The following is a 23,864-nucleotide window of genomic DNA, read 5'->3' on the forward strand; positions in this document are numbered from 1 at the left end:
GCTCCACTTTGTATTTCTAAATTCCACTGCAAGTGCTTTTGTGAGGAAAACATGTCCTCATGTACTACTACGAATGCTACCGATTACAACCAGAGGTGACATCAGAATCTTGAGGATAAGAAATAGTATTTATGGAGAGCTATCTGAATGACATTTAATCCACCTATTCCTCTGTAACCTAATCTATAAAATAAACAGAAACACAGACGAGTGGCATTAATTTTTTCAAGTATACAAATTTATTTTAATACCTTGTGATTTATTACTATGTCATTGTCCTTGTGCTTTTATTATTCTTTGATTAAAGGGGAAAAGTAATGATCAAAATGGATTTCAAATTTAGTAACACTTGTGAAAGAATTTTATCTTAATGATCCCAACAGTATTTTCCAAGTTGAAAAGTAATAGCATATAATTGAGAAAATTCAATTATTCAGACTAGAGTTAATAGCTGGTACACACGTGGAATTGTGAATCCTTTACAATGCACCAAAGAGCCCCAGCCTCACGAACTGTGTTGTAATCCATTGCGCTAAATGTCTCCTGGGAGATAAAAGGGACCTTTAAAGGCCCGTAGGCGTGTACAGGAGTCTTTTCTGTCCTTTCTTAAGATGTATGATTGCTTTTAGCTTTACTCCATGATTCTATGGTGGGGGAGGCTGTTGCAATGACTTTGGGGTGTCCTGAATATAAATTTCATAGTGACTGATATATTTCCTGTGTTTAGACTGTAGACAGGAGTGTAGGACAGGGCTCTGCACACAGCCCTATCTTCCCTGAAAGGATTACTGGAGGAACTTTTTCATTTCCTAATACTGGGATAACTGTTTTGTTTCTATCTTGTGGGACACTGGAATCAAATGTCATTGGAATATTGAATTTTGTTTCTTTCTTTGTAATGATTACTGGAAAGCCCCAACCTAAATTTGGGATCCATTTCTTTTACCTGTTTCAGATAATGCATTTGTGCAGTAGTGTCATCCTGGCTTTATCTATTTTCTTGCACACTTACTTTTCCATTTCTTATATTCTATAGCCAATTTTTTTTTTTTTTGGTCCTCTTGGATGCATTTTGTAAATTGCTTTAAATAGTATTTAGTAAAAAAGCACAAGTATTAGATGCTTGCAGGAACTTTAAGCGTGTATTTCCCTTTCCCATCTCTTCTACCCTGGCTGTCAGAAAACCAAAGGGGAGCAATCTCTTTGAATGGTTTCTCACCAAAAAGAAAAGAGGCTGTTACCTTGTCACCCTTCTTGATGGTCCTGACCTGGAGCTTGCTGATGGCTTTCTTTGCTGCATCTCCCAGTCGGCGCTGAAAACACCAAAAACCGTTTGTTAGTAACAAAGATGTATAATTCTTCACTTCATTTCTGATGGTATTTAATAAACCAGAGCAGCTATCTCTGACATCATGCACACGTGGCATGAATGTTAACAATGATGGCTGGAAGAGATGGCACAGTGGCACCTGTGCAGAGAGGCTGTGCAGATCCAGGTCTGTGGAAGAGAGGTCTGGTTATGCCTTGTGCTGGGCACATGGTAATGGACATGGGAAGATCCTGCTCTAGAGTGACTTCAGTGCAGGTTGCATCTGTATAGATGACTAGCAAAATAAGACAAAAGGTCTTCACTAATTGGTCACCCTAAACTGCTCAGTCTGTGACACAGAGACAACCTAGAGGGTTTGGAATAAACTTCAGCTCCTATTTTTTACTATCAGGGTTTATTGTCTGCTACTCCTTTTGATTTGCTCATGCAAACCTAAGCTAGGTTTAAATTTGATCTGCTCGATCCTATTCCATCAAATTTTCATATGTCAATTTCATCTCCCTTATGTATGGGTGTGAATGTACATATTAAAAATATGTAAAAAACAATGTAAATGTTAGCAAATAATTACAGAGCAAAGAGCTGGGCAAACTACTACCATCCATGTTAAGAAAGAATGTATTATGCCCCCTTTTTCCATAGAGAAAAATGAGCCCTGCTATAATGTAACGAGAGGGCAATGAGGAAGAGAGGGGGAGGGGAGAATTCAATTTTAATCTGTCCAGGAAGAAAATGGCTAGTTAGTGTGTTGAGTGTTCTGCATGCTTTTCCTCCATCCTGGGTATATGTACTTCTGCTTTATAATATACGTGTATTTGTAGCAGTGAAACATATCCGTAGGGTTAAAATGAACACAGCCATCATTTAAACACAGATTCATTCCTTGCTTTTACTCATTTGCTTTTTTGTTCCATTTGGAGAAAACACTCAAACTTCTTTCTTTCTTTTTCTCTTATTTATTTATTTTTTGTGGTTCCAGGGACTGAACCCAGGACCTTATATCTGCAGGCTGAGCCCTCTGCCACTGAACTACATCCCAGGCCACTTCCTTTCTCAAGAATAGTGAACAGATATTTGTGGATGCTTAGTACATCCTAGGTACTTCGCTAAAACTTATAAGTAATGTTGTCTTCTTCTTATAATCCTATGAGAAAAGAACATTTTTTAAATAAAAAACCAAGACTTATAGAGCTTAGGTATATTGTTCAATATCATAGAGACAGAGAAAGTTAGAAACTGAATAGAATTAAGTCTGACTTTAATGTCACAGCTAATCTACACCTTCATCTTTATTCACCAAACAACCATACAATCAACCAGCCAGTTAGTCAACAAACATCTGACCTCTAGTCAGCTAACTATCCAATCAGTTAGCCAATCAACTAACATCTAGCCAGCAATTTAGTCAGTCATTCATCCACCCACTCATCCACCCATCCATCCATCCATCCATCCATCCATCCATCCATCCAAGCACTAACCTACTGGCCAACCAACTGAAGTCTATTAACTGCTAATCATGAGGTACTTCCCTAGGACACAGCAAAGTAAATAAGCAGAAAAGGTGATGTTCTTGTTAATTCAGTTTTCTCTCTTGTTTTTTAATGCTTGATTTCTAAAATAATACTGGCATTTTTAATAGAGAGTAAGTTTTGGCTGTTTCCTAAAAGGAGGCTAATATACTAATATACATGTGAGATTCATGCAAAAGTCCATGAGTAGCTAGCACACTAAGGTAGCAGGAAAACTTAGGAAGAGTCTGAATGATAATTACCAATGGGGGACAGGAGAATGAGAGGGAAGAAAAATAGCTGAGGGGAAAGTAAACACATGGCCTTTTCTTCTCCATGTCCTCTGGTGACTTCCTAGTCATCCTTAGGTCTTAAGTCATGCTTCAGGGATCCCCTAGCAAGACCCCTCTAATCTAGACCCTCATTGCACACTCTATACACACCTCTGCTTTGCTGCACGGTCACATTGGATATTTGATATGCTTTTATGATCAACCTCTGTGATCTTTTATGATCTTCCCTCAAGTAAGCTTCTCATTGGTAGCTCTGTTTATTTTTGCTTCCTACTGTATCCCAAGCTTGTAGAATAAAGCTTCATTCATCAGTGGCACTTGATTATTTAACATGTAGTTTGGCTCTCTTATTCTGTGCCAAGCACAGATTTGGGTTTTAGAAAATTAGTAGTGGGAAAAAATAATGCAGAAAGTTGTGCCCTCTGTCGCTTACAATCTAGAAGAAATTCCATAAAATATAAATGAATAAAATATTAAGCCAATAGGGTTTTTTGAGTATAGAAAAGAACCTGAGAAATTTAGCCAGTTAATGGGAAAATTTACAGATAAACTATAGTGATTTATGTAGCATATAAGCAAAGCTGAATTTCTAGTCCCAGCAATTCCAGCTTGTCTCAACTAATGGGTACCGTCTATTGCAGCCTGGGCTGTGGATGAAAAGCATGGAAAAAGGGTTCCAAGTCCCTGGGAGCAAATGCCACAAAACTGAAGAATACTACATTTACATTAAGAAATCTGGACCCCAAGTACACAAATTATTGATTGTTTTTAAGTCAAGAACTCCAATATTTTTGCATCTCTGTTTAATAGGTATTCTGTACTGTTCACACCCAAATCAATTACTTAAATTGTTTTTGTTTTCAAAAAATGAGCAGAGTAATTAAGCAGAAAACAGTATTTTCAAACAATGGTCATAGATTTATACTCAATGGAAGCCAAAATACGTTTTAAGCAGGTGAACTAGAAATGATGGTTTCAAAATTTAATTTTCATTTAAAACAATTCTTTAGTAAATGAAATATGTCTTCTTAAATGTGGACATGTAATTTAAGAGAAAGGAAGAGGAGGAGGAATCACCACTACCACCCAAAGGGGCAATTTCATTCAGGAAATGTGGAGTAAGCTAAATTGATGATGTATCAGGACTTATGGCTAACAGGAAAGTTAATGGTTATGGAATTGGAAAGATGAATTCCATTACTAGCATTTGCATGACTGGGGTCAAGAAAGGTTAAAGGCACTTAGTGAAGGATAAAGTCCTTTAGGAGATGGGCTTCCTGAATCAGCAGAGTTAACAAACTTAGAGACTAGCGCAAAAGAGAAAATCATGAAGTTCTCTTCAACGTTTCTACAAGGTCTTCCTCTTTGGAGTCCTGAAAAAGATCACGTGCTTCACCAAGGCAGGAAGACGTATTTTCTTTAACCATTGTGAAAAATGGTACAAGGGTGTTCTTTTCCCTTTCATGCCCCTTGAGCTCCTGGAGTCAAGCCTCATCCCATAGGTCATGGGTAGATGGCACGCATCTGCCTCCTTTGAGGAGAAGGACAGCACTTTGCAGTGACTTATGAAGACTCTGAATGCCTGTCCTGTTCCAGGTAGAATACCCAGATACCTGAAGTACACAGGAAAATCAGCTTCAGAGAAATACATGATTACAAAGCCAGGTAAGATTGTTTATTTATTTTTTTAATGTAAGCTTTGGAATAGCAAAATAAAGGGAGAAGTCCCATAAAGTTTTCAAAAATGCCACGTTCATTTGCATATAGCCAAATATTGTCAGTATGTCCCTATTCTTCTTAAGTGGCGTTAAAATCACATGTAGGGAAAAACTGTCACACTTTTAACATTTAAAAAAAAGTTTTGAACAACTAAAGGAAAGTCCTACTTTCAACAATTTTCAAACTGGTGTTCCAACTGGATTTCCAAAATGCAAATTAAAAAGATAATAAATCCAAAGTAACTATTCTTAATGAAACAGCCCTTCCAATAAAGCAGTTGTTGCTTTCATTGTTGATCTCTTCATTTTTTTTTTTTTTTTGTAACTATGCCAAGAATAAAGGAGGAAGAAAACTACAGGCCTTGCTCAAAGTAAGTCTTGCACAGAGTTCCAGCAGAGAATCTAGGCATCAGAACCTGAAGTCTATCACAAACAGAATCTTTCCTTTGTGACTTTAGAAATGCAGAGTGGAAGAGTTAGGGACCACCTCAGGGGACCAGGAACCACTGAAGGTTTGGGTCAGCCCTTTGTTGTGGGTGGGGATGTATGGATATTCTCCAACCCAACCAGATCCAAATCACACGTTTCACTAACGATAGTCAGGAGTTGGGCATCTTGGTAATCAGATTTAATTTCAAATTGTTCTAATCAGACACAAGAAAATATTTACAAGGTTATTGGTGTCTTGACAACAGTGGAGATAAAATGCTTTATGGAAAACAACAGCAGAGCCACATATTAAAAGGTCCTCCATAAATACCAGTGAGGATGGTAACAATGATAGACCCCAGCTCAACCCAAGACACATAAGTTGGTGATCTTCCAAATTTTTAAGAAACTTAAAAAATAAATCAATTTCCTCTTCATCTGCTCTGTTAGAAATGTAGTGAAGGCTATTTTTTTTAAAAAATAAGGACATAAAGATATCAAAACACAGTTCTGAGACTCCTAAAATGGCACCCAATGTCACACTCAGTACCTTCAACTAAAGGAAATGGGAGGCCTCTGAAGCAGACTCAGAGGCGAAGTCTCTCTCTGACCTTCTCCTGCCCTCCTACTCCCAGAAGTGAGTAGAAGAAATCAGATTCCTCTCGCCAAGGTGAGTCATAGAAGATGGAGCCCTCTCCTGAAGCAAGTGTGAAACCCAGGAGGGTCCCTCTGTTTCCGTTGAAGGCCCTCATTCCAGAGGGTCTTTGTAATACAAAGCTGCTCTTTCCAGTGCAGCCATTTTCCCTGCCTCCCAACCACTTGTCAGTCTGTGAACATCCTAGCTAGCTATTGGTTCATCAGTCAGCTTGCAAGTGTCCTTCTCCGTTATTGGTTCCCTGTTAGCCTGGCGGAATTCTTAAAGATAGCTTCACCGCCATCTTTTCTCATGCTTCTCTCTCTCCTACTCACTTTCTCTATCCTCCTGGCTTTCTACTCTCTCTAGAGCACACCCTTTCTGATTCCCTTTCTTTTCCTCTCATTTTCTCTCTTACCCTGCAGGGAGACACTTTGAATAAACTCCCTTATGTGATTTCCCGTGTCCGGCATGGTTTTCGTGGGATCCCTTACATTGGTGCCACACCTTGGGATGGGTTCTTCCACTGTCTCTTAAGCAAGTGGAACCCCATCTGAGCCCCAGTGCCCCCCGGACACAGCCCCACCTTCCATTCGCCTGGACGCTCAACTTTTTGCATGCAACACTGGACTTCTGGTAAGTTCCCTTAGACAGGTCCCCACTCTAGACCACTTAAACACACCTCTGCTGACCTGAGAAGCGACTGTTGAGTGTCCAGGGCTCTCGAGGCGGCTGAGGTGTGGGGGTACCCTCCAGCCACAACTTTTATAGTTACTGCTGGCCCCTATAGTCGGTCTTATCTGCCGGGTGGATTCCTGATTTGGTGGTGGAGATTCTCTCTCAGGGTTGAGGCTCATCTCGCGCTCACGCACTCATACTCGAAAACCCTGATATCAGGTCCTCAAACCCTTCTCGGCTTTTGCTCGGCACACACATTGGTGCTTGTGTGATGACACAATCAATGTGCTGCCCCTCATCTCCAGCCCAGTACTCTGGCCTCGACTCGCCCTGGCCATAGAGTTGGCTGTATCAGTCCCCACCATGGGATCTGGGTCCTCCAATCTGGCAGATTCAACCCTGGGAACCCTTCGCCCGACACCTGGCTTAACACCATCAAAATTTGTTTGTGTAATGGCACACAGCTTCCATGAGCAAGAGGGCAGATGGAAACGGATTCCTTATCTCCAAGTCTCTTCTTTCTTGCTTCTTGGCTCTTCCTGCAGGCTCAGGCGCCTTTGGCCCCTGTTTCTCCATCTTCCCCTGCTTCTCTATCTCCTTTATCCCGTTCTGTTTCTGCTTCCATTCCCTGGCCCAGCCCACCTAGTCCCCCTACCATGAGGTCCTGCATACGCTGATGTGGAAGGAGTAACCAGCCCAACCATTAGTGGCATATCCCAGTAAGGAGTATGATATAGCAGTCCCATTCCCCACAAGTAGTGGGAGATAATTGTTTGACAATTTTCTGCGTCCAAACCTGAATTGATTACTAAGCAGGAAAAAGGGTTAAAATGCCCTAGGCATCAAGTTTCTGCTAGAACATTTTAGCCCCTTTCAGATCCAGATCTCAGTCAAGGCTTACATTGAAATGTAAATGGAGTAAACCAGAATGCTCAGTGGGAAACCAGTCTCAAACCTAAGGAAAAAAGTGTCCATTTTAAATTTCTCCTGGGCTGCAACTCAGAATACTTTTTCTCTCCCTTTTACCTCTTCTCTTCTCATTTTCTCATGCTATAATTAATGACCATTATCATTTTTCTTCTAGGACTTTTGTTTTTCTTAAATGCTATATTTTTGAGCTCACAATTTTGATCCTACATATTTAGGTTAATGATTTTTGATCAGTTCTTTTTATCCAACTCTGGAGTTAATTTTGAACATCTGTTACATTGCAATGGAGATAAGCATTACAAGGCCTTTGCTTTTGTGTTAAATATAAGCGCGCATAAAAATTAAAATTTTAAAAATGGATCCGAATATTTTTAATTCATGTGATTTAAAAAGGTTCAATTTAAATTGGGTAAACTAATAGAAGTAAAATGTCCTTAAAATTAACTCACAAGTCTCTAGGTGGTCAAACTAATAAAATGTTGACGTTTATAAAATGTCTAACATCAATTTTTCTAGGACTTTTCTTCAATAGGAAAGAGACGGCAAATACTGTTTATACTTGTCTGACATATTTTTTTTTTACACTTGTCTGATATCTTGGTTTTTTTACAATACGATGAGTGCATTAGAGTTGACATGTATGGGATTACGCAAACGTGTTTGTTAGAGACATCTGATTAATTTACAAAGTTATTCCATGGGGTAACATACTTAAACATTATTCTTTGTATATTAAATGTGTTCATATTTTCCAGGTATACAAGCCTTTAAAGCAGAAAATTTATCAAGCTGCTATTCTTCAAATTAAACTTGTCTATAATGGTAAACCTATCATTTAATGTTCTATATAGAACCTGTCATCAATAGGGTATATGTAAAATTTGTTAAATGCATTTCTAAAAGTTATTGAAAGCCTGATTTATTTAAAGGTTAAACATGAAAGCATTTTACCACTTTGCCACACAAAAGGAAACTTAAAAGCTCTCTCAGCCTTTCTTTAATTCATGTTTTAGATAAATGTTAAATTGTGTTAACTAATGTTCATATAGACTCAGGAGTCAATATGTGTAAACTTCTTAAAATGACATTTAAGAAAGAGTGTAATGCGCAGTAGCAAAAATGGGACAACAGTGACTGAGATTGGGGTCTCTGACCAGGCATGCCTGGTGCCTGGGGGTGTTCCTGTGCAGGGGCACAAGATGCCTAACTGCTGTAGAAGTACATTGATCTCAGGCACACAGCTCTTGGGAAGGAAGGAATTCTTTTGCTAGATAACCAGTGTTTCATCAGCTCCCTTCTCTGGTTCCTGCCCACCTTACAGTAACTTTGGAACCTAACATTGCACATATATAAAGATTTCTGACATAACTCTTTAGATCTGCATTTCCATCAGAGAACAGAGCTAAAAGCCCCGCCTTACCTGAGATAAGGCTCTGCCTCACAACCCTGATGCACATTAGAATGACTCCAAAGTAAGGCAGACTTTAACTCATATAAAGTTGTGTTCAAAAGTTTGATGTTTGATGTAAAGATTACTGTGATCTCAAACAGGGGATATAATGAATAACTCAGCCAAAATTCAAGATAGCTATTGCACAAACTGAATGTTTTACTGTTGGTGATTCCATTTTTTATTTTCCTTGTAAGCTCTAATTGTTGCCTGATCAATATTTTGCAGAAGTACTGCTTCAAGAGCGAACACCGTAAATTAACTTGGAATAGTAAGCCCTCACCTACAGGACAGATAATGTAAACCCCAATTAGATAAAAGGGGGTAAATAACTGTAAAGTCATAAACATTGAAGTTAAAGCCCAGTACTCTTGCTTTATGACTGGTGAGACTGACTTGCTTGATGGTTAAGATCAAACTTAGAGATTGAGATTAAATACAGAGGTCAAGAAAACTCCATATTTGGGTCTAGCCCTCAAAGTCAGCCTGAACCCAGGCAACAAGAGGACTTCTCTAAGGAGGTTTGCAACTCTGGGTCACACAACCTCCTGATCAAGGAGATTGATGAGGCCACTAGAAGAAAAGCCACTCAGTGCACCTGCTGCAGAGGAGGGTCAAGGAAAAAGGGAGACATCCCTGGTGTTTTCAAGGGAAGCCACCTCATCGAGGATACCCTGCCTAACCAATGGCACTAATGGAGCTAAGAAGCTGCTCTTAAGTTCTCTATGAGTGACCCCTGTGGGAACTCAGCTGACTCTTTAACAGACAGGAAGAGGTCACTTTGACCAGCTTGATCTTAAACACCTAGCAAAACAGTTAAAACCAAAATATAGCCATTCTTGGGCATTTAAAAGAAATAATACTTAAATGTAACTTAAGATGTACACTTGTGTTAGCCCACTAGAATAAAGACTCAAAGCTACAAAAGAGAGATTCTTAGGCAAATGTACCTGATAACTATTAAGAGAGACTGCCAGAGTCAGAAGCTTTAGTCAGTTTAAGGCCTACAGACACAAAAAGGCTTAATCTATGTTTGCTAGTAACAGAAGTATAGAGATCTCTACTAAATGTTGTGTTTACGTTCCTGATAACCTGGACAATATTAAAGTTCCCAAATAAAGGCCTTGTCCTCTCCAGCCTTTGCTAGACCTTGTTATCAGAACAACTTCTCAGTTCTTCCACCCCCTGGTGAGGAATTATTGACTTCTGTCATCTTTATGATATTCATTGGCATGTTCCAGATCCTGCAACATTTATATTGTATCAATCTTATTTCAGTACTCAAGTCTTTTTGTTCTTCTCTCATAGAAGCACCCATCCCCAGATGCCTTTGCAACCTGCTCTTCCCCAACCAGACTTCTACCATGGACCCCTCAATTGACCCAATTTCTAAAAAGTGAACTCCAAACTGCTTGCCCCATGCTGCCCCTTTCCAGCTCGAAGAAGCCATATCCGTCAAAACCCCCTTTCCCTACAGCAGTGAAGGAGTTCCTAAAATTAGAGGGGTAAATGAAGTCAGAATTGGGGACAGGCAGTTAGTGTAGAAATAGGGGATCAGTCAAATCGAGGAAATGAAGTCCATGAAAACCATCTGCCTTTGGAAGTCTGGAAGAAGAATGGAATTTTTACATCTCACCTGCAAAACCAGCCCCAGTCACTTAGGAAGGAAGGAGAGAGAAGGCTTCAGAAAGAACTGGAGAACAAAAGATTTTCTTATAAAAACAGAAACGGGGGAATGTAATACAAAGCTGCTCTTTCCAGTGCAGCCATTTCCCCACCTCCCATCCACGTGTCAGTCTGTGAACATCCTAGCTAGCTATTGGTTCATCAGTCAGCTTGCAAGTATCCTTCTCCGTTATTGGTCCCCTGTTAGCCTGGCGGAATTCTTAAAAATAGCTTCACCGCCATCTTTTCTCATGCTTCTCTCTCTCCTCCTCACTTTCTCTATCCTCCTAGCTTTCCACTCTCTCTAGCGTGCACCCTTTCTTGTTCCCTTTCTTTTCCTCTCATTTTCTCTCTTACTCTGCAGGGAGACACTTTGCTTAATAAACTCCCTCATGTGATTTCCCATGTCCAGCGTGGTTTCCGTGGGTTCCCTTACAGTCCTGTCCCATACCCGGGAGAGAGAAGTGCCACATGGACCCACAGAGCATTCGAACACACCCCTCTGACCCCTCCACGGTCATTCCCTTTGATCAGGCCTTCTTCCAGTCACCCTTCTCCATGGCTGCCCATTCTTCATTGTCGTAGGAATAAAAGTAAACAATTTCCCGTGGATCTAAGGGTCGTCCATTTTGAAGGTTCCCATGTCACATACAACCTTCATTCATTAAATTCGTCATGCTTTTCTTTTGCTAACCTTTTCTCTTTCTATCAGTGTCACCACAGCCCCTATGACAGGCGAGGACAGTTAGTGGGTCTTTCCACACCTAGGACCACATCAAAACTGAGCTGACACCCCTCCCACTGTCTCATACGATGGGGTAACTCTGCGTCCTATTTGCCCCCAACAGCGGCATTTTATGCTTATGTTAACTATCATCAACACCATCATCACGGGGAAAAATAACTAAGTGTCTTTATGTTCTAGGTGAAGGGACACCACCACCAAATTAAAGCGTGGGTCCTGGTCATCTGGGAGCTCATGTGACCGTATGACTCCGACATTTTCCGCATGGCTGTTCTAGGTAACAACGACCCTCCCAGGCCTGTCTGGGGTGACAGAAGTCTCATCAGTTCCCATGACGTAGACTAGATGATGGATGGCTATGATGGTCTCATGGAGTGCCAGCTTGGAGCTGTTAGTGCACTCACAGTGTGAGGTCAAAACCAGGCCCTGGGTTGGATTCACAGCACCAGATACAAATAAATAAATAAATAAAAAATAAGGGTCCATTGACAACTAAAAAAAGATGTATTTAAACAAAACAAAACAAAACTCAGGCCCTTTTCTGTGCAAGCCGTCACAGAGGAGAAGGCTCACTGAATGCTTCCTGGATTCAGCATGCATCTTTCCCCTTGAGGGCTTGCCACTTTCTTCTAGAGCATTCTCAGGGGTAATTTTAGTTTTTATTCTTTAGGAGACGGATGCTTCTCTGCTTCAAATCTCCCTTGGTGGCTGACACTTGGCATATTCCTTTTCTTCCCTTTCTCTTTTCCTGTGAAGTTGAAGTTTGTTTTGTATTTCATTACTTTTCTTATTCCAAGGCAGCTTGAGCACCAATATGTGCAAAAGAAATCACAGGGACATGAGCCAGGCAGAGGTTCCCCAGGGAGGGGGAAATTCTTCAAGAAAACTTTGCTCAATGTCATTACTGGGCCTCACATAAAACAAAACAAAACAAAACAAATCAAAATGGGTCTGGTTTCCTTGGATTCACCTCAAAGGCAATATTGCCTAGGAAAATAAAAAAAGGCCCTACTTAGTTTATCTAATATGCCCAAATTTGAAATAGCTACCATCTTTGGGAGTTGTGTGGTTTTCATGACACAGACTATGTCCTTGTGTCTGAGATGATAGGAAGACAATATTCTAGAACATGGTAAGAAGATAGGCTTAGCTAGGCACGGTGGTACATTCCAGTGGCTTTTGAGGCTAAAGCAGGAGGATAAGGAGGAGTTCGAAGCCAGCCTCAGCAACTTGGTAAGGCCCTAAGCAACTCAGCAAGAGACCCTGTCTCTAAATAAAATATAAAAAAGGGCTGGGGATGTGGCTCAGTGGTTAAGCAGGTTAAGCACCCCTGAGTTCAATCCTTGGTATAAATAAAAAAGAAGACAGGCTTATCTGCTACGGCCATGGAGTAACCCTGCTTGCTGGCTGCACTTTGCCGTTCTGTAGGGTTTTCATAAGAGGACAGGGATGAGTGAAGGGCAGCAGAAGTAAGACGTTTGGGGAATGGGGAGCACATGCCTCCTCTTCCTGGTAGGGAGCAGGGATGGTCTGTAGTGCAGGCTGGTTCAGGATCAGGGAGGCTCTCGTGAATCTGGCCTCACACCATTCTTTAATCAGCGTTTGCATCATGTGACCAACACCCAACAGCAATAATTTAGAGGGGAAAAGTTTCGTTGGGGCTCATGGTTTCAGTGGTCCACGGATGGCCAACTCCATTGCTCTGAGCCCAAGGTGAGGCAGCACATCATGGGGGAGATCCCAGAGGAGACAAGCCCAGCTCATGGTGAGTTCAAGAACCAGAGAGAGGGGAGGGGAAAGGGGCCATAGTGTCCATACACCCTTTCACACTCTTGCACTAATACCGGAGCTTCTGTGGGACACCTCACCTCCACACCATAACAGACCTCCAAAGTCAAGAACAGGTGACTAGATGGTAGGTCATTGGGTGAGTAGAATGGACATGAACCCTTGGTATCTTCCAGGAAGCCTCCTGATGGGCTGTCTCCTCCGTGCCCCAAGGCTGATGAGGTGGCTTGATCTGATAGAAGTCACTCTGACTTGAAGTCTCCAATCTGGTTATGTGTCCTTGATAAAAATGACTATCACATTCCTTTAAATGCTAAAGACTACATCCTGCAACTGAGTTAGCTTTCTCAACAGGAGCAGAATTACAGCTGGGTGACATCTGCCTCTCAGTTCTGTTTCCCATCCATAGCCACTCGGGGAACGTGGGTTCTCCGGGCTGACCTGAGAGCATTCCAAGCTATTCAGTGTAGAAGCCCACACCGGTGGCATCAGTGGGATATTTCCTTAAACCCCTCACAAGGGACATCCTTAGGATTTAAAGGGAAAGAAAGAGATCCATCACACATTTGAGTCACCAGGACATGTGTTAAATGGCCAGTAAAATGTTTTCCATAATCAAGATGGGGGTTTTCCTTAGTTTAAAAGTAGAAGGAACCAGCTTCTCTTCCCGTGCAAGCCTGGAGCCTGCACCGGGGCCCTGCTCCTTTGACAGGTGAAAGTGTGACCCAACGGCTCCCATTCCTCAGCACAGTCCCCCGCCTTCCTCTACTGCCCTGCCCTGCTTTGCTCTGTCCTGCCTCATACCCGCTCCCATCCTATGTGCAGATGAGTTTCCAACTGCACAGAGTCCTGCTCACTAACTATATCCCATTGTCCTCTTGCCTCAGGACCTTGTCCTATGCAAGCCTCTGATTCTACTTTGCACCCAAACCACAGTAAGAAACAAACCTTCAGGCTTTCAAGTGGTTTTAGATCCTGAAACCTCAACCTTCACAATATTCCAGACCCTCATTTGCTGCCTCAATTATGTCTGATTATGAAGCAGAGTCTTCTGGGATTGTACAGAGATGGGATTCCACTGAGTTGGAACATGACATTAGGAAACTGGTTCTGAAGGTTCCTGGCGTGCTCAAAGCAGACCTGCACGGTCAGCCACGTGAGATGCTTTCCCAGGCTCCTAGCTGCCACAGGGCTTGTTCAGCAAAGGGGAAGAGGAGTCCCCCCAGTTCCTGAAGCTCTGTGCAGAGAGCCTGAATAGTCCTATCTCAGATCATCTGACAGAGCAAGGTCCCTAAAGGAGGCTGGACTCAAGAAATGGGCTGTACTAAAGACAAACATTGGGAGTACAGAGGGTAGATGTGCTGAACAGGTAGCCAAGGACCCAGTGGACGGAGGCTGTGCTAGGTCTCTGCAAACCAGCCTCCTCCCTCAGTGAGCCTGCACGGCCTGGGAAGGTAGGTTCAAAGCTAGGAGGTTTCAGGTAGGAAGAGTTTGGACAGTTGTAAGAAATAGGAAGAAAATCAAATAAACATGAAGAATTATATGATCCAGGGAGATAGACTGGGGAGTGGGTAAGGCTGCACTTGAGTATCCCAGGTTCTGGCCTCAGACCTCTTCTCCTGGATACTCTCTCCAGGTGAGCTCCACCTGCCTGATATTTTGAATGGCATCTATTTACAGATGACTCCCATGTTCTATCTCCAGCGCTGTCTTCTTTCCTGCCTATATATTGAAAAATCTACCTAGCAGGGTTGGAGATGTAGCTCAGTGGTAGCTCACTCACCTTGCATGTATGAGGCCCTGGGTTCTAACCCCAGTCCTGCAAAAAGAAAAAGAAAAACCTACCCAGGATCCCTGCTTCAACATCTAACAGGCTTCTAAATATAATACTGTCAAACCCAGTTTCTTGACTCTGACCATCTGTCTCTTCCTTTCTTCTGTCTTTTCCCTTTCAGTCAATGCCCTGAGAGTTGATTTAATTGCCTCCTTGATTTCTCTCCTTCTCTCAAACATAATGGTATTCAAATGACTTGTCAGAATTGGGACAACTGTGAGAGTAAATTTGGGGAGTTGATAATAATTAGGCTGTGTGATATTATGATATAGAATACGAGATCTATATGCTGATCTTCATCCCAATTCCTGGCTAGAGCTACTAAAACCCTTGTCATTTCTTAAGTACTGAGAGTTATAAGGTGAAAGGACAGTCTTTTGTTATTCATAACAAGACCCTTTCAAAGACACCTGGTTTTATGTTACTGAGGAGGTTTTGGGAAAGTCTCTAAGGATGAAGGTAGGTTGCCCTGGGAGCCAACCAGTGATTAGAGGGTTTGGATTTTCAGATCTACCACTCCTCCCACCCCACGGCAATTGTGCCTCTTGATGCCACTATTATACAAGCTTTGTGAGGGCAGAGTCCTGGTCTATGTAACGAGTCTTGAAAATAGCCTTGTGCATGGGCATGTGCACATGTGTGTACACACACACACACACACACACACACACTGAGAGAGGAGGGGGCTGACGGTTGATCGCTAATGGTCATTGACTTCATCCATCCTGCATAGGTAATGAAGCCTCCATAAAAATTCCCAAGGGACAGGGATTAGAGAGCTCCAGGTGGCTGCACGTGCAGAAGCGGTCACTCCCAGAGCAGCCCTGTACCGTGCCTGTGCGTCTTTCCAGCTGTCTGAAACGGGTGAAGGTGAACTATTTCTCTGAGTCCCCTGAGTTGCTCTAACAGGTAATCAGACCTGAAGAGGGAGCCCCGAGAACCGCCCACAGAACGTCCCTCGGCCAGAGAGGCACAGCGCACGGCGGGTGGATCACATTTCTTCATCTGAGGGGTTTGCTGCATCTCCAGGCAGACTGTGTCAGAATGGAGTTGGACTGTGGGACCTTGCTGGTGGCATCTGGTGACAGGAGTGTTCTGAGTTGAGAGTCCAGTGGGAGAGAACACGGGCTCTCCCTCCACGACAGGGGCTGGGACGACAGGCACAAACTAGGATCTATCTTTTATATTCCACATTTAACCCACAGGGTTTTAAAACATTGCCTCGCTCTGACTCCTTAACGTTTCCACCTCTCTCTCTAGTGGAATCCATGCTCTGTGACCACTGACCACCGTCCTTCCCTCCAAGTCTCAACCATCTGCAGAAGTATTGCTTACTGATGCCACTACGGTACAAGCTTTGTCAGGGCAGAGTCCTGTCCAGTGGTAAATGTGGAGAGTAACTTTGCACACACACACACACACACACACACACACCATACACACACCACACACGTGACACACACACACACACCACACATACCACCCACACCACACATACACACACCACACACTGCACACACATACCACACACACACACCACACAAATTACACACACCATACACACACCACACACATACCATACCACATACACCACACACTGCACACACACAACACACGCACACTGCACACACACACCACACATACCACACACACCACACACACACAACACACACACACTGCACACACACACCACACATACCACACACACCACACACACACCACACACACACACCACACACACCACACATACACCACACACACCACACATATACACACCACACACTGCACACACATACCACACACACTACACACATCATACACACACACACATACCATACCACATACACCACACACACACCACACACTGCACACACACACACCACACACCACACACACACACACTGCACACCGCACACACACATACCACACACCACACACCACACACACACCACACACACACCACACACACCACACATACACACACCACACATACCACATACACACATACCACGCACACCACATACACACACCACACACACCACATCACATACACACTACACACCACACACATACACTACACATCACACCACACACACACACACACACACCACACCACTCACACACCACACACACACACATCTGGAAGCAGGTGGAGGGAAGTGTTAGGAGAGGCTGCTTCTGGGAGAACTGGAGGAAGGGCAGCTGCTGAGGAGTGTGGGGTGGGAAGCAGCCTGACTCCTAGACGCACATCTTTTGCTTGCTTATGGTTTTTCACTGTGTACATACACTCTTGTTGCTAATTAAAAAGCAGAGTTGTGTGGACAATTATTTTCCAAGAAAGTCAATTCTTTCTCTGTAAAGTATTCATTTGACCTTCCTTACCCCATAACCTTAGAGGAAAGATGGAAAAAATAACCCCTTTTGGTTTCAAACTGTGTCACCCGAGACCCAAAGCCCGTATCTAGACCTAACTACACGTGGGTTATGTAAGAAATGAGCTATTTGCATTTTAGGAGGAGATACTATTTTCCAAGGCTTCTTCAGTCCATTGAAAGCGACCTCATTAACAACCCTGTAATAATGTCATACATTATTCTTTCCATCCCTACATTAACCCCAGGGGGCTGGCTTGTCACTCTCATTTTACCTGGGATGGAGATGCAGCTTTGCCTGGTCGTATCACCAGGAGTCAGCAGAGCAAAGATTTGAACCCAGATCCTCTTGACTCCAAAGCCACCACCTTCCCCTATTGCCCTGAGCTGGATTTAACTTGGCAGAGTTGCTGCAGGAAACAGTCACAGCGGCCAAGGGCCCTCTCCACTTTTAGAGATCTCGCTGTGTGAACTTCCAGAAAATCTTACCCCTGGGAAGCCTCATTGAGATGACTCCTCCAGGTCCAGTGTGGCATGAAAGGGGACAGATCACATCCTTTAATCGTCACCCACACAGACCCAGGAAGACTCAGAAGTGCGCAGAGTTCAGCTTTTCTCCCCGAATGACTGGATACTTTGCCAATGTAAAATTAACACCTTTTATATTCTATTTCAGGCTGTGATCCTACATAGAACCTGAGAGTCGCTTTTTCTGAAGGTCAATAATGGTTTAATAAAAATAAGTGATTTAAGTTTCACCCGATTCTTTATATAGCCACAGCTTGCACACTGCAAGCTTTTGTTGAATAGAGCGGAACATTGCCCATCAAAAGAGAAATATTTTTTTCCTGAGGGAAACTATTTGTTCTTACTCCATTCACCAACGGGCTGAAGTATATGACCATCATTAACTTTTAATAGGATCCCAATTCCCTGAGTGACCCTGATGCTAATATCCTGTCATTCAAGGAAAGTTAATGAAATGAGAGCAGAGTTCAAACTTGAAGCCCTGTGAGCCACACCCGATCACTTCCAAACCGTCATCTTCTAGTTTTCAAAAATATACATCATAAAGTCAGCATGTGCCTAAATAGACATACAGGTTCTGTCTACCTGTACAAAGTGAAATGAGTGAAATCACTACTCAACTAGTTCAACCTTAAAATACCATCCTTGCCCCAGCTACCCAATACTTTTTTGCATTATCTATAGATTCAAAAATAAAGAAATGCCACTTCTATTTATCATTGTCTGATTAGCTTGCTGACTATCTTTTTAAAAACTGATATATAGTCCCTCATATGTAACCTCAGAGGAACCAAATGCTTTATGTCTAAATCCACATTCATCAGCTTACATCTAATCAGCATTGTGTTTGTGTTCCAAAGAACTGGACTTGTATGTATGTAATCATCAAGGATTGTCATGATGATAATAATGAGCATAATTCCTCGGGAATTTGTTAATGAATCAAATGTTCAGTGTTTTTTTGTTTTTTGTTCATTCTTTTTAGATATACATGACAGTAGAGTATATTTTGACATGTTATATACACAGGGAGTATATCTTATTCTAATTAGGATCCTATTCTTGTGGTTGTACATGATGTGGAGAGTCACTGACCGTTCTGTGCTTTTAAGAGTAACAGAGAGTGGAGATTCCTTAGAAAACTTGGAATGGAACCACCATTGGATTTGATTACCCCACTCCTCAGTCTCTACCCCAAAGACTTAAAATCAGCATACTATAGTGAAGCAGTCACATCAATGTTTATAGCAGCTCAACTCACAACAGCCAAGCTATAGAAACAACCAGGGGTCCTTCAACAGACAAATAGATAAAGAAAATGTGATATATACACGATGGAATATTACTCAGCCATAAATGAATGAATGAAATCATGGCATTTGCAGTGAATGAATGGAACTAGAGAATATCATGCTAAGTGGAATAAGCCAATCCCAAGAAAACAAAGGTCAAATGTTCTCTCTGATTCATGGATGCCAACCCAAAATAAGGAAGGATGGGGAGGGGAATAATAGAAATAGGTTGGATTAGATTGGGTAACAAAGGGAAGGGAGTGGGGAGGGGAATAGGAATGAGAGTAGAATTAATTGGTCCCAACTTTCCTAGCTCTGTATTTGTATACATGACAAGGGTAACTCCACACCATGTATGACCACAAGAGTGGGAACCTAACAGAATAAGTTATACTCTATGTATGCATATATTGCCAAACTACATTCTACTCTCATGTATAACTAAAACTTAAAAAAAAAACACAGTAACTCATTTAATCCTCACTGTAACCATAAGAGAAATGTATAATATTAGTGAGAGTAGAAAAAAATTTAAAAAATGTTCTCATTTTTGGTAAGTGATAGAACTTCACTGCCATGTGGCAACAAAAGTCATGTTTTTGAAGATTACTTAATGATGGTGAAAATGCTCCCCATTTAGTAAAAAGACCATAAAACTTACATGTATGTATTTATGTCTCATGCATACAGAGGTACACATAAAATGGCAAATTACTGAATAAATACATAAAGGGTTAAAACACCTAAAAGATAAAATATTTAATCATTGACAATTCAGTTGTGGTAATGGGTGATTTGTTTTTTCTTTCAATGATTTTTGTATGGTTGCCAAAGTTTGTTAAATTGAGTATGCATCATTTTGATAATAAAAAAAGCAGTAATGATAAAAAAAAAATTGTTCCAGAGACCACAGAAAAATTAGACCAACGGCCATAAAACAAATAGAAAAAATAAAAGACATATTTCCTAAAACAGACAATTCAGACCTTGTTAACTTATAAATGATTTCTACTAGTACTTTAACAATCAGCTAATTCCAGTGCTATTCGAAATACCTAAGGGCAGTGCCTGCCTAGAAGGACCTTTTTCAAGGATGGAAATGTAATATACACACACAGCCATGTGGGAGCCACGTGGAGTGTGGTAGAGTTCTAGATTTTTTTTTTTTTTTTAAATAAAATTAGTTTCAATTTAAACAGCCACACCTGGCTAGTGGCTGCCATGTTGGAAGTCATGACTCTAGATCACAGGAAGTGGAGGACAGCTGGTCAATTATTCTTATAAAGCCAGAAAAACCATTACCTAATCACGATAAAAACGTGAACTATTGACAAATTTCACATATGAATGCCAAGGTAAGAACTAAATAAGATACTAAGTAAACTACTAATAAATGTAACCCAGGACAGATTAGAGGACTGGAATATCAGGATGATTCAGAACTGGGAAATTCATTAATATAATCCAGTCCTTTAAATAGAGAAAAAGAGAAAACAGACCACAGCTATCAAAAAGGCATTTGTTAGAACTAAACATCCACTCTTGTTCAAAAATTCTTATTCCATCAGTACTAAGTTGACCTTTCTGACATTAATATATATTTTATAATATGATAGAATATATACCTTAATCTGGAAGACTACATAGGAAATTGATAAAATGAAAAATATTAAAACAATTCCATTAAATTGAGGATATCCCCATAAATATTACATGAAGAGACATATTTTCATTATATTATTTTAGGTTATACTGGGGTTTATTTTACAAGTCAGTGAAATAAGATAAGAAAAATAGGACATTTAAAATTTGAAAGAACTAAACTATCACTAACCATAGGTGCTATTAATGTAATTCTGATAAATTAATGTAAATAATCACAAGTATGGCAATGTAGTGGTTCAGAGACTGGACTCTGAAGTCCTGCTGTGATTCTATTAGTGACTAGCTGTTTGACCCTGGGAAAGTTACATAACTTCCCTGTGTTCAGTTTCTTCCATTGTATGAGAATAATAAAATTCCCTATTATGAAGTTATTAAGGGTATTAAATATATAAATTAAATGAGAGCCCTTAGCACATGCCTGTATATAATAAATACTATATACTATTATAATTATTATTAAGGTGGTGATAATGATACTATTTAATAACGTACCAAATGTACAAAAATACGAAAAAGAGAATTAAATTTAAGAAAGCAAAAATAAACATCTAGGAATAAATATAAGAAGAATGTGCAAGATTAATATGTATTTAAAAGTGCTTCTGGGGCAAAAAGAAGAACTGAGTAAAGGAAAAATATAAATTGTACTTGGATTGGAAAATTCAACATCATAAGGTCATAAATTTCTCTTAAACAGCTTGCAAATGAAAAAACTTTGACATAATGATTCCAAATTTATACAAAGAAAAATGGAAAAATGCAGATAAAGCAATAAAGGAAGTTAGCAGGAACAGTCATGAGATCATTCTAGAGGACTCTGAGCAATCTGGTACTGACAGCTGATGTGGACCGGTTCTGAGAGCACAGAAACATATCCCAGCCCATCCGGGTGTTCAGTGTGAGCTAAATGGGCTACTGCACTTGAGGGGAAGATCAGTTACTAACAAATACCAGTTATGAAATGGTAGCCCACCTGAAAATAATGTTCCTCCCTACTTCATTCTTTACACTGAAAAATATTCTCTAAAGATTTAACCTTACAGTGAAATTTAAAATAACAGTGTAGGATAACATAAGGAAATGATTTTCTGTGGTCTTGGCCTGGAGAAGACCTGATCATGAACAACTTAGGAGCTACATAAAAAACTGTAAATTCAGTCGTGTAAAAACCCCAAATTTCTTCAAGGCAAAAAACACCATCCACAAATCCAAGAAAATGACAAGCTGGGGGAAAACTGAATCCTAATATCATAAAAAGGTTAATTTCCTAAATGATCTTATATACATTTATTTAAAAAAAAACTAAAAAGAGCTTGATGAATATAAACAGACACTTCACAGAAAAACTTCACTTATTCTATAGTGATTGAAAAAATATTTAATGTTTAATAAGAAAAATGTGATGATAGTTTTTTTTTTTTCTCCTGGTTCTGAGGGCTGAAGGCAGGGTCTCTGGCATGACAGGGAGTGCTTTCCTACTCAGCTAACCTTTTGATCCCCAAAAATGTGGAGACATTTTTAATTTGTCAGACTGCACTCAATAGAAAGCTGTAAAATATTTTTTGGGTAAAGATGTGGGAAAATAATTTGCATATATGGTTGGTTAAAGTACAAATTGGTTTCACATTTTTTGGCTACTGTGCCAATATTTATCATAGCTGAAAGTACATGTATTATGGGTCTAGCAACTAAACTTGTAGAATTTACTTTATAGATGTACTCACAAATGTGCTGAGTATCACGTTTACATTTTTTTTTTCTTTTTTGTAAGAGAAAACATGTGCAATAATAGGAGCTGGTTAAATAATTGTGAAAAATGCAGACGTTGAAATGCTAGGCAGTCATCAGAAATGAGAAGGCAGCAGGGTTGGTGGATACAAATTCACCTCTGAGATAATCTCCAAGATGAAATGAGAGAAAAGGGGACAGAGTTAAATGTGCTTTCATTTTGTTCAAAATATTTGTATACATATATAAGCCTGTTATCTGCCTATTAGCATGATCACAGCTTTCCACCCCATTCACCATTTATTCTCTGTCCAATTAAATTATTATCCAAAAAATGAGCAACAGGATGTGAGACAATTATCTCCATTTTACGTAACAATACCAGAAAAACATCAAAATTCATATTTCTGGAACATATCTGAAAACTACAGAGGAAATGTCGCCCGTGTTTATGCTGAGTGGAGGCATAACAGATAATTTTGGTTTTGTCCTGGTACTTTCTGTGATCTTTTAGTTTGCACAGTAATGCCTATGGCTTTTGCATGAATTTGTAAAAGTCATCATTATTTTTTAAAATTGTGGCTACTCACCTGGTTCCTGTCCCTGGCATTTGCATATCGAAACCTCTGGATATAGTAAAAGACCAGCCAGGCGAGGGAAATGATCATCAGGACGATGAAGGAGATGGAGACAAACACCACTGAAGTGCGGCTCACGTATTTCTGCAAGTTCCGGGTCCCGATGGTGATGTACATGGTCACCGTGATGTTCCTTTCCAGCAGGCTCACGATCTCCTTGCCCTTCGGCTCGGGAATCATTATGGCCACGATGTCTTCTACACCTGTGGTCAGGGGAAAGGAAGTAGCAGCTTTGAAGTGAGGCAGGGAGAGGAGGAGACGTCCACTTGAGGTACCAGGGACACTGCTTTGGGGCGCTCTTGGCTGGGCCGAGAACACCTAAGAGCTAGAAACCCAGTGGTGCTTTCTCTCTCTTCAGTTCCCTAGGGACGCTACCTGTCATGCACCCGAGAAAAGAACTTCAATTGAATTCACAATTTTGGCTCCAGTGAGACCATAATCAGGCAGCTCTTTTCCACTCTGGGATGTTGACTCTTTCCATCTAGCCTGGCTTACAGTCCCATGATGCACTCTCCAGATCTCCTGAGGAGGGCAAAGGGTGACATGTCCAGTGTTGGGCCTCCATTCTGAACTCTCTATTCCTTTCCCCTGCACAGACACTGGGATTACTCACTCACAGATCTCCACGTACCATTT

At 41.0% G+C, this 23,864-nt stretch overlaps 1 protein-coding gene across 3 annotated transcripts in view; it reads right to left on the bottom strand.

Moving 5' to 3' along the window:
• Positions 1 to 23,864, bottom strand: part of Rnf150 (ring finger protein 150) — a 249,574-nt gene that overhangs the window by 93,604 nt on the left and 132,106 nt on the right. For all 3 annotated transcript variants that reach the window (XM_047566617.1, XM_047566616.1, XM_047566618.1), the window contains exons 2-3: positions 23,181 to 23,431; positions 1,242 to 1,313 (exon numbers count right to left, since the gene is read on the bottom strand). In XM_047566617.1, coding sequence (XP_047422573.1) covers positions 1,242 to 1,313; positions 23,181 to 23,431 — 323 coding nt within the window. The remainder of the gene's footprint in view (positions 1 to 1,241; positions 1,314 to 23,180; positions 23,432 to 23,864) is intronic.

The sequence above is a fragment of the Sciurus carolinensis genome, chromosome 10 (genome assembly GCF_902686445.1).
Source record: "Sciurus carolinensis chromosome 10, mSciCar1.2, whole genome shotgun sequence".
NCBI classification, from domain to species: domain Eukaryota; kingdom Metazoa; phylum Chordata; class Mammalia; order Rodentia; family Sciuridae; genus Sciurus; species Sciurus carolinensis.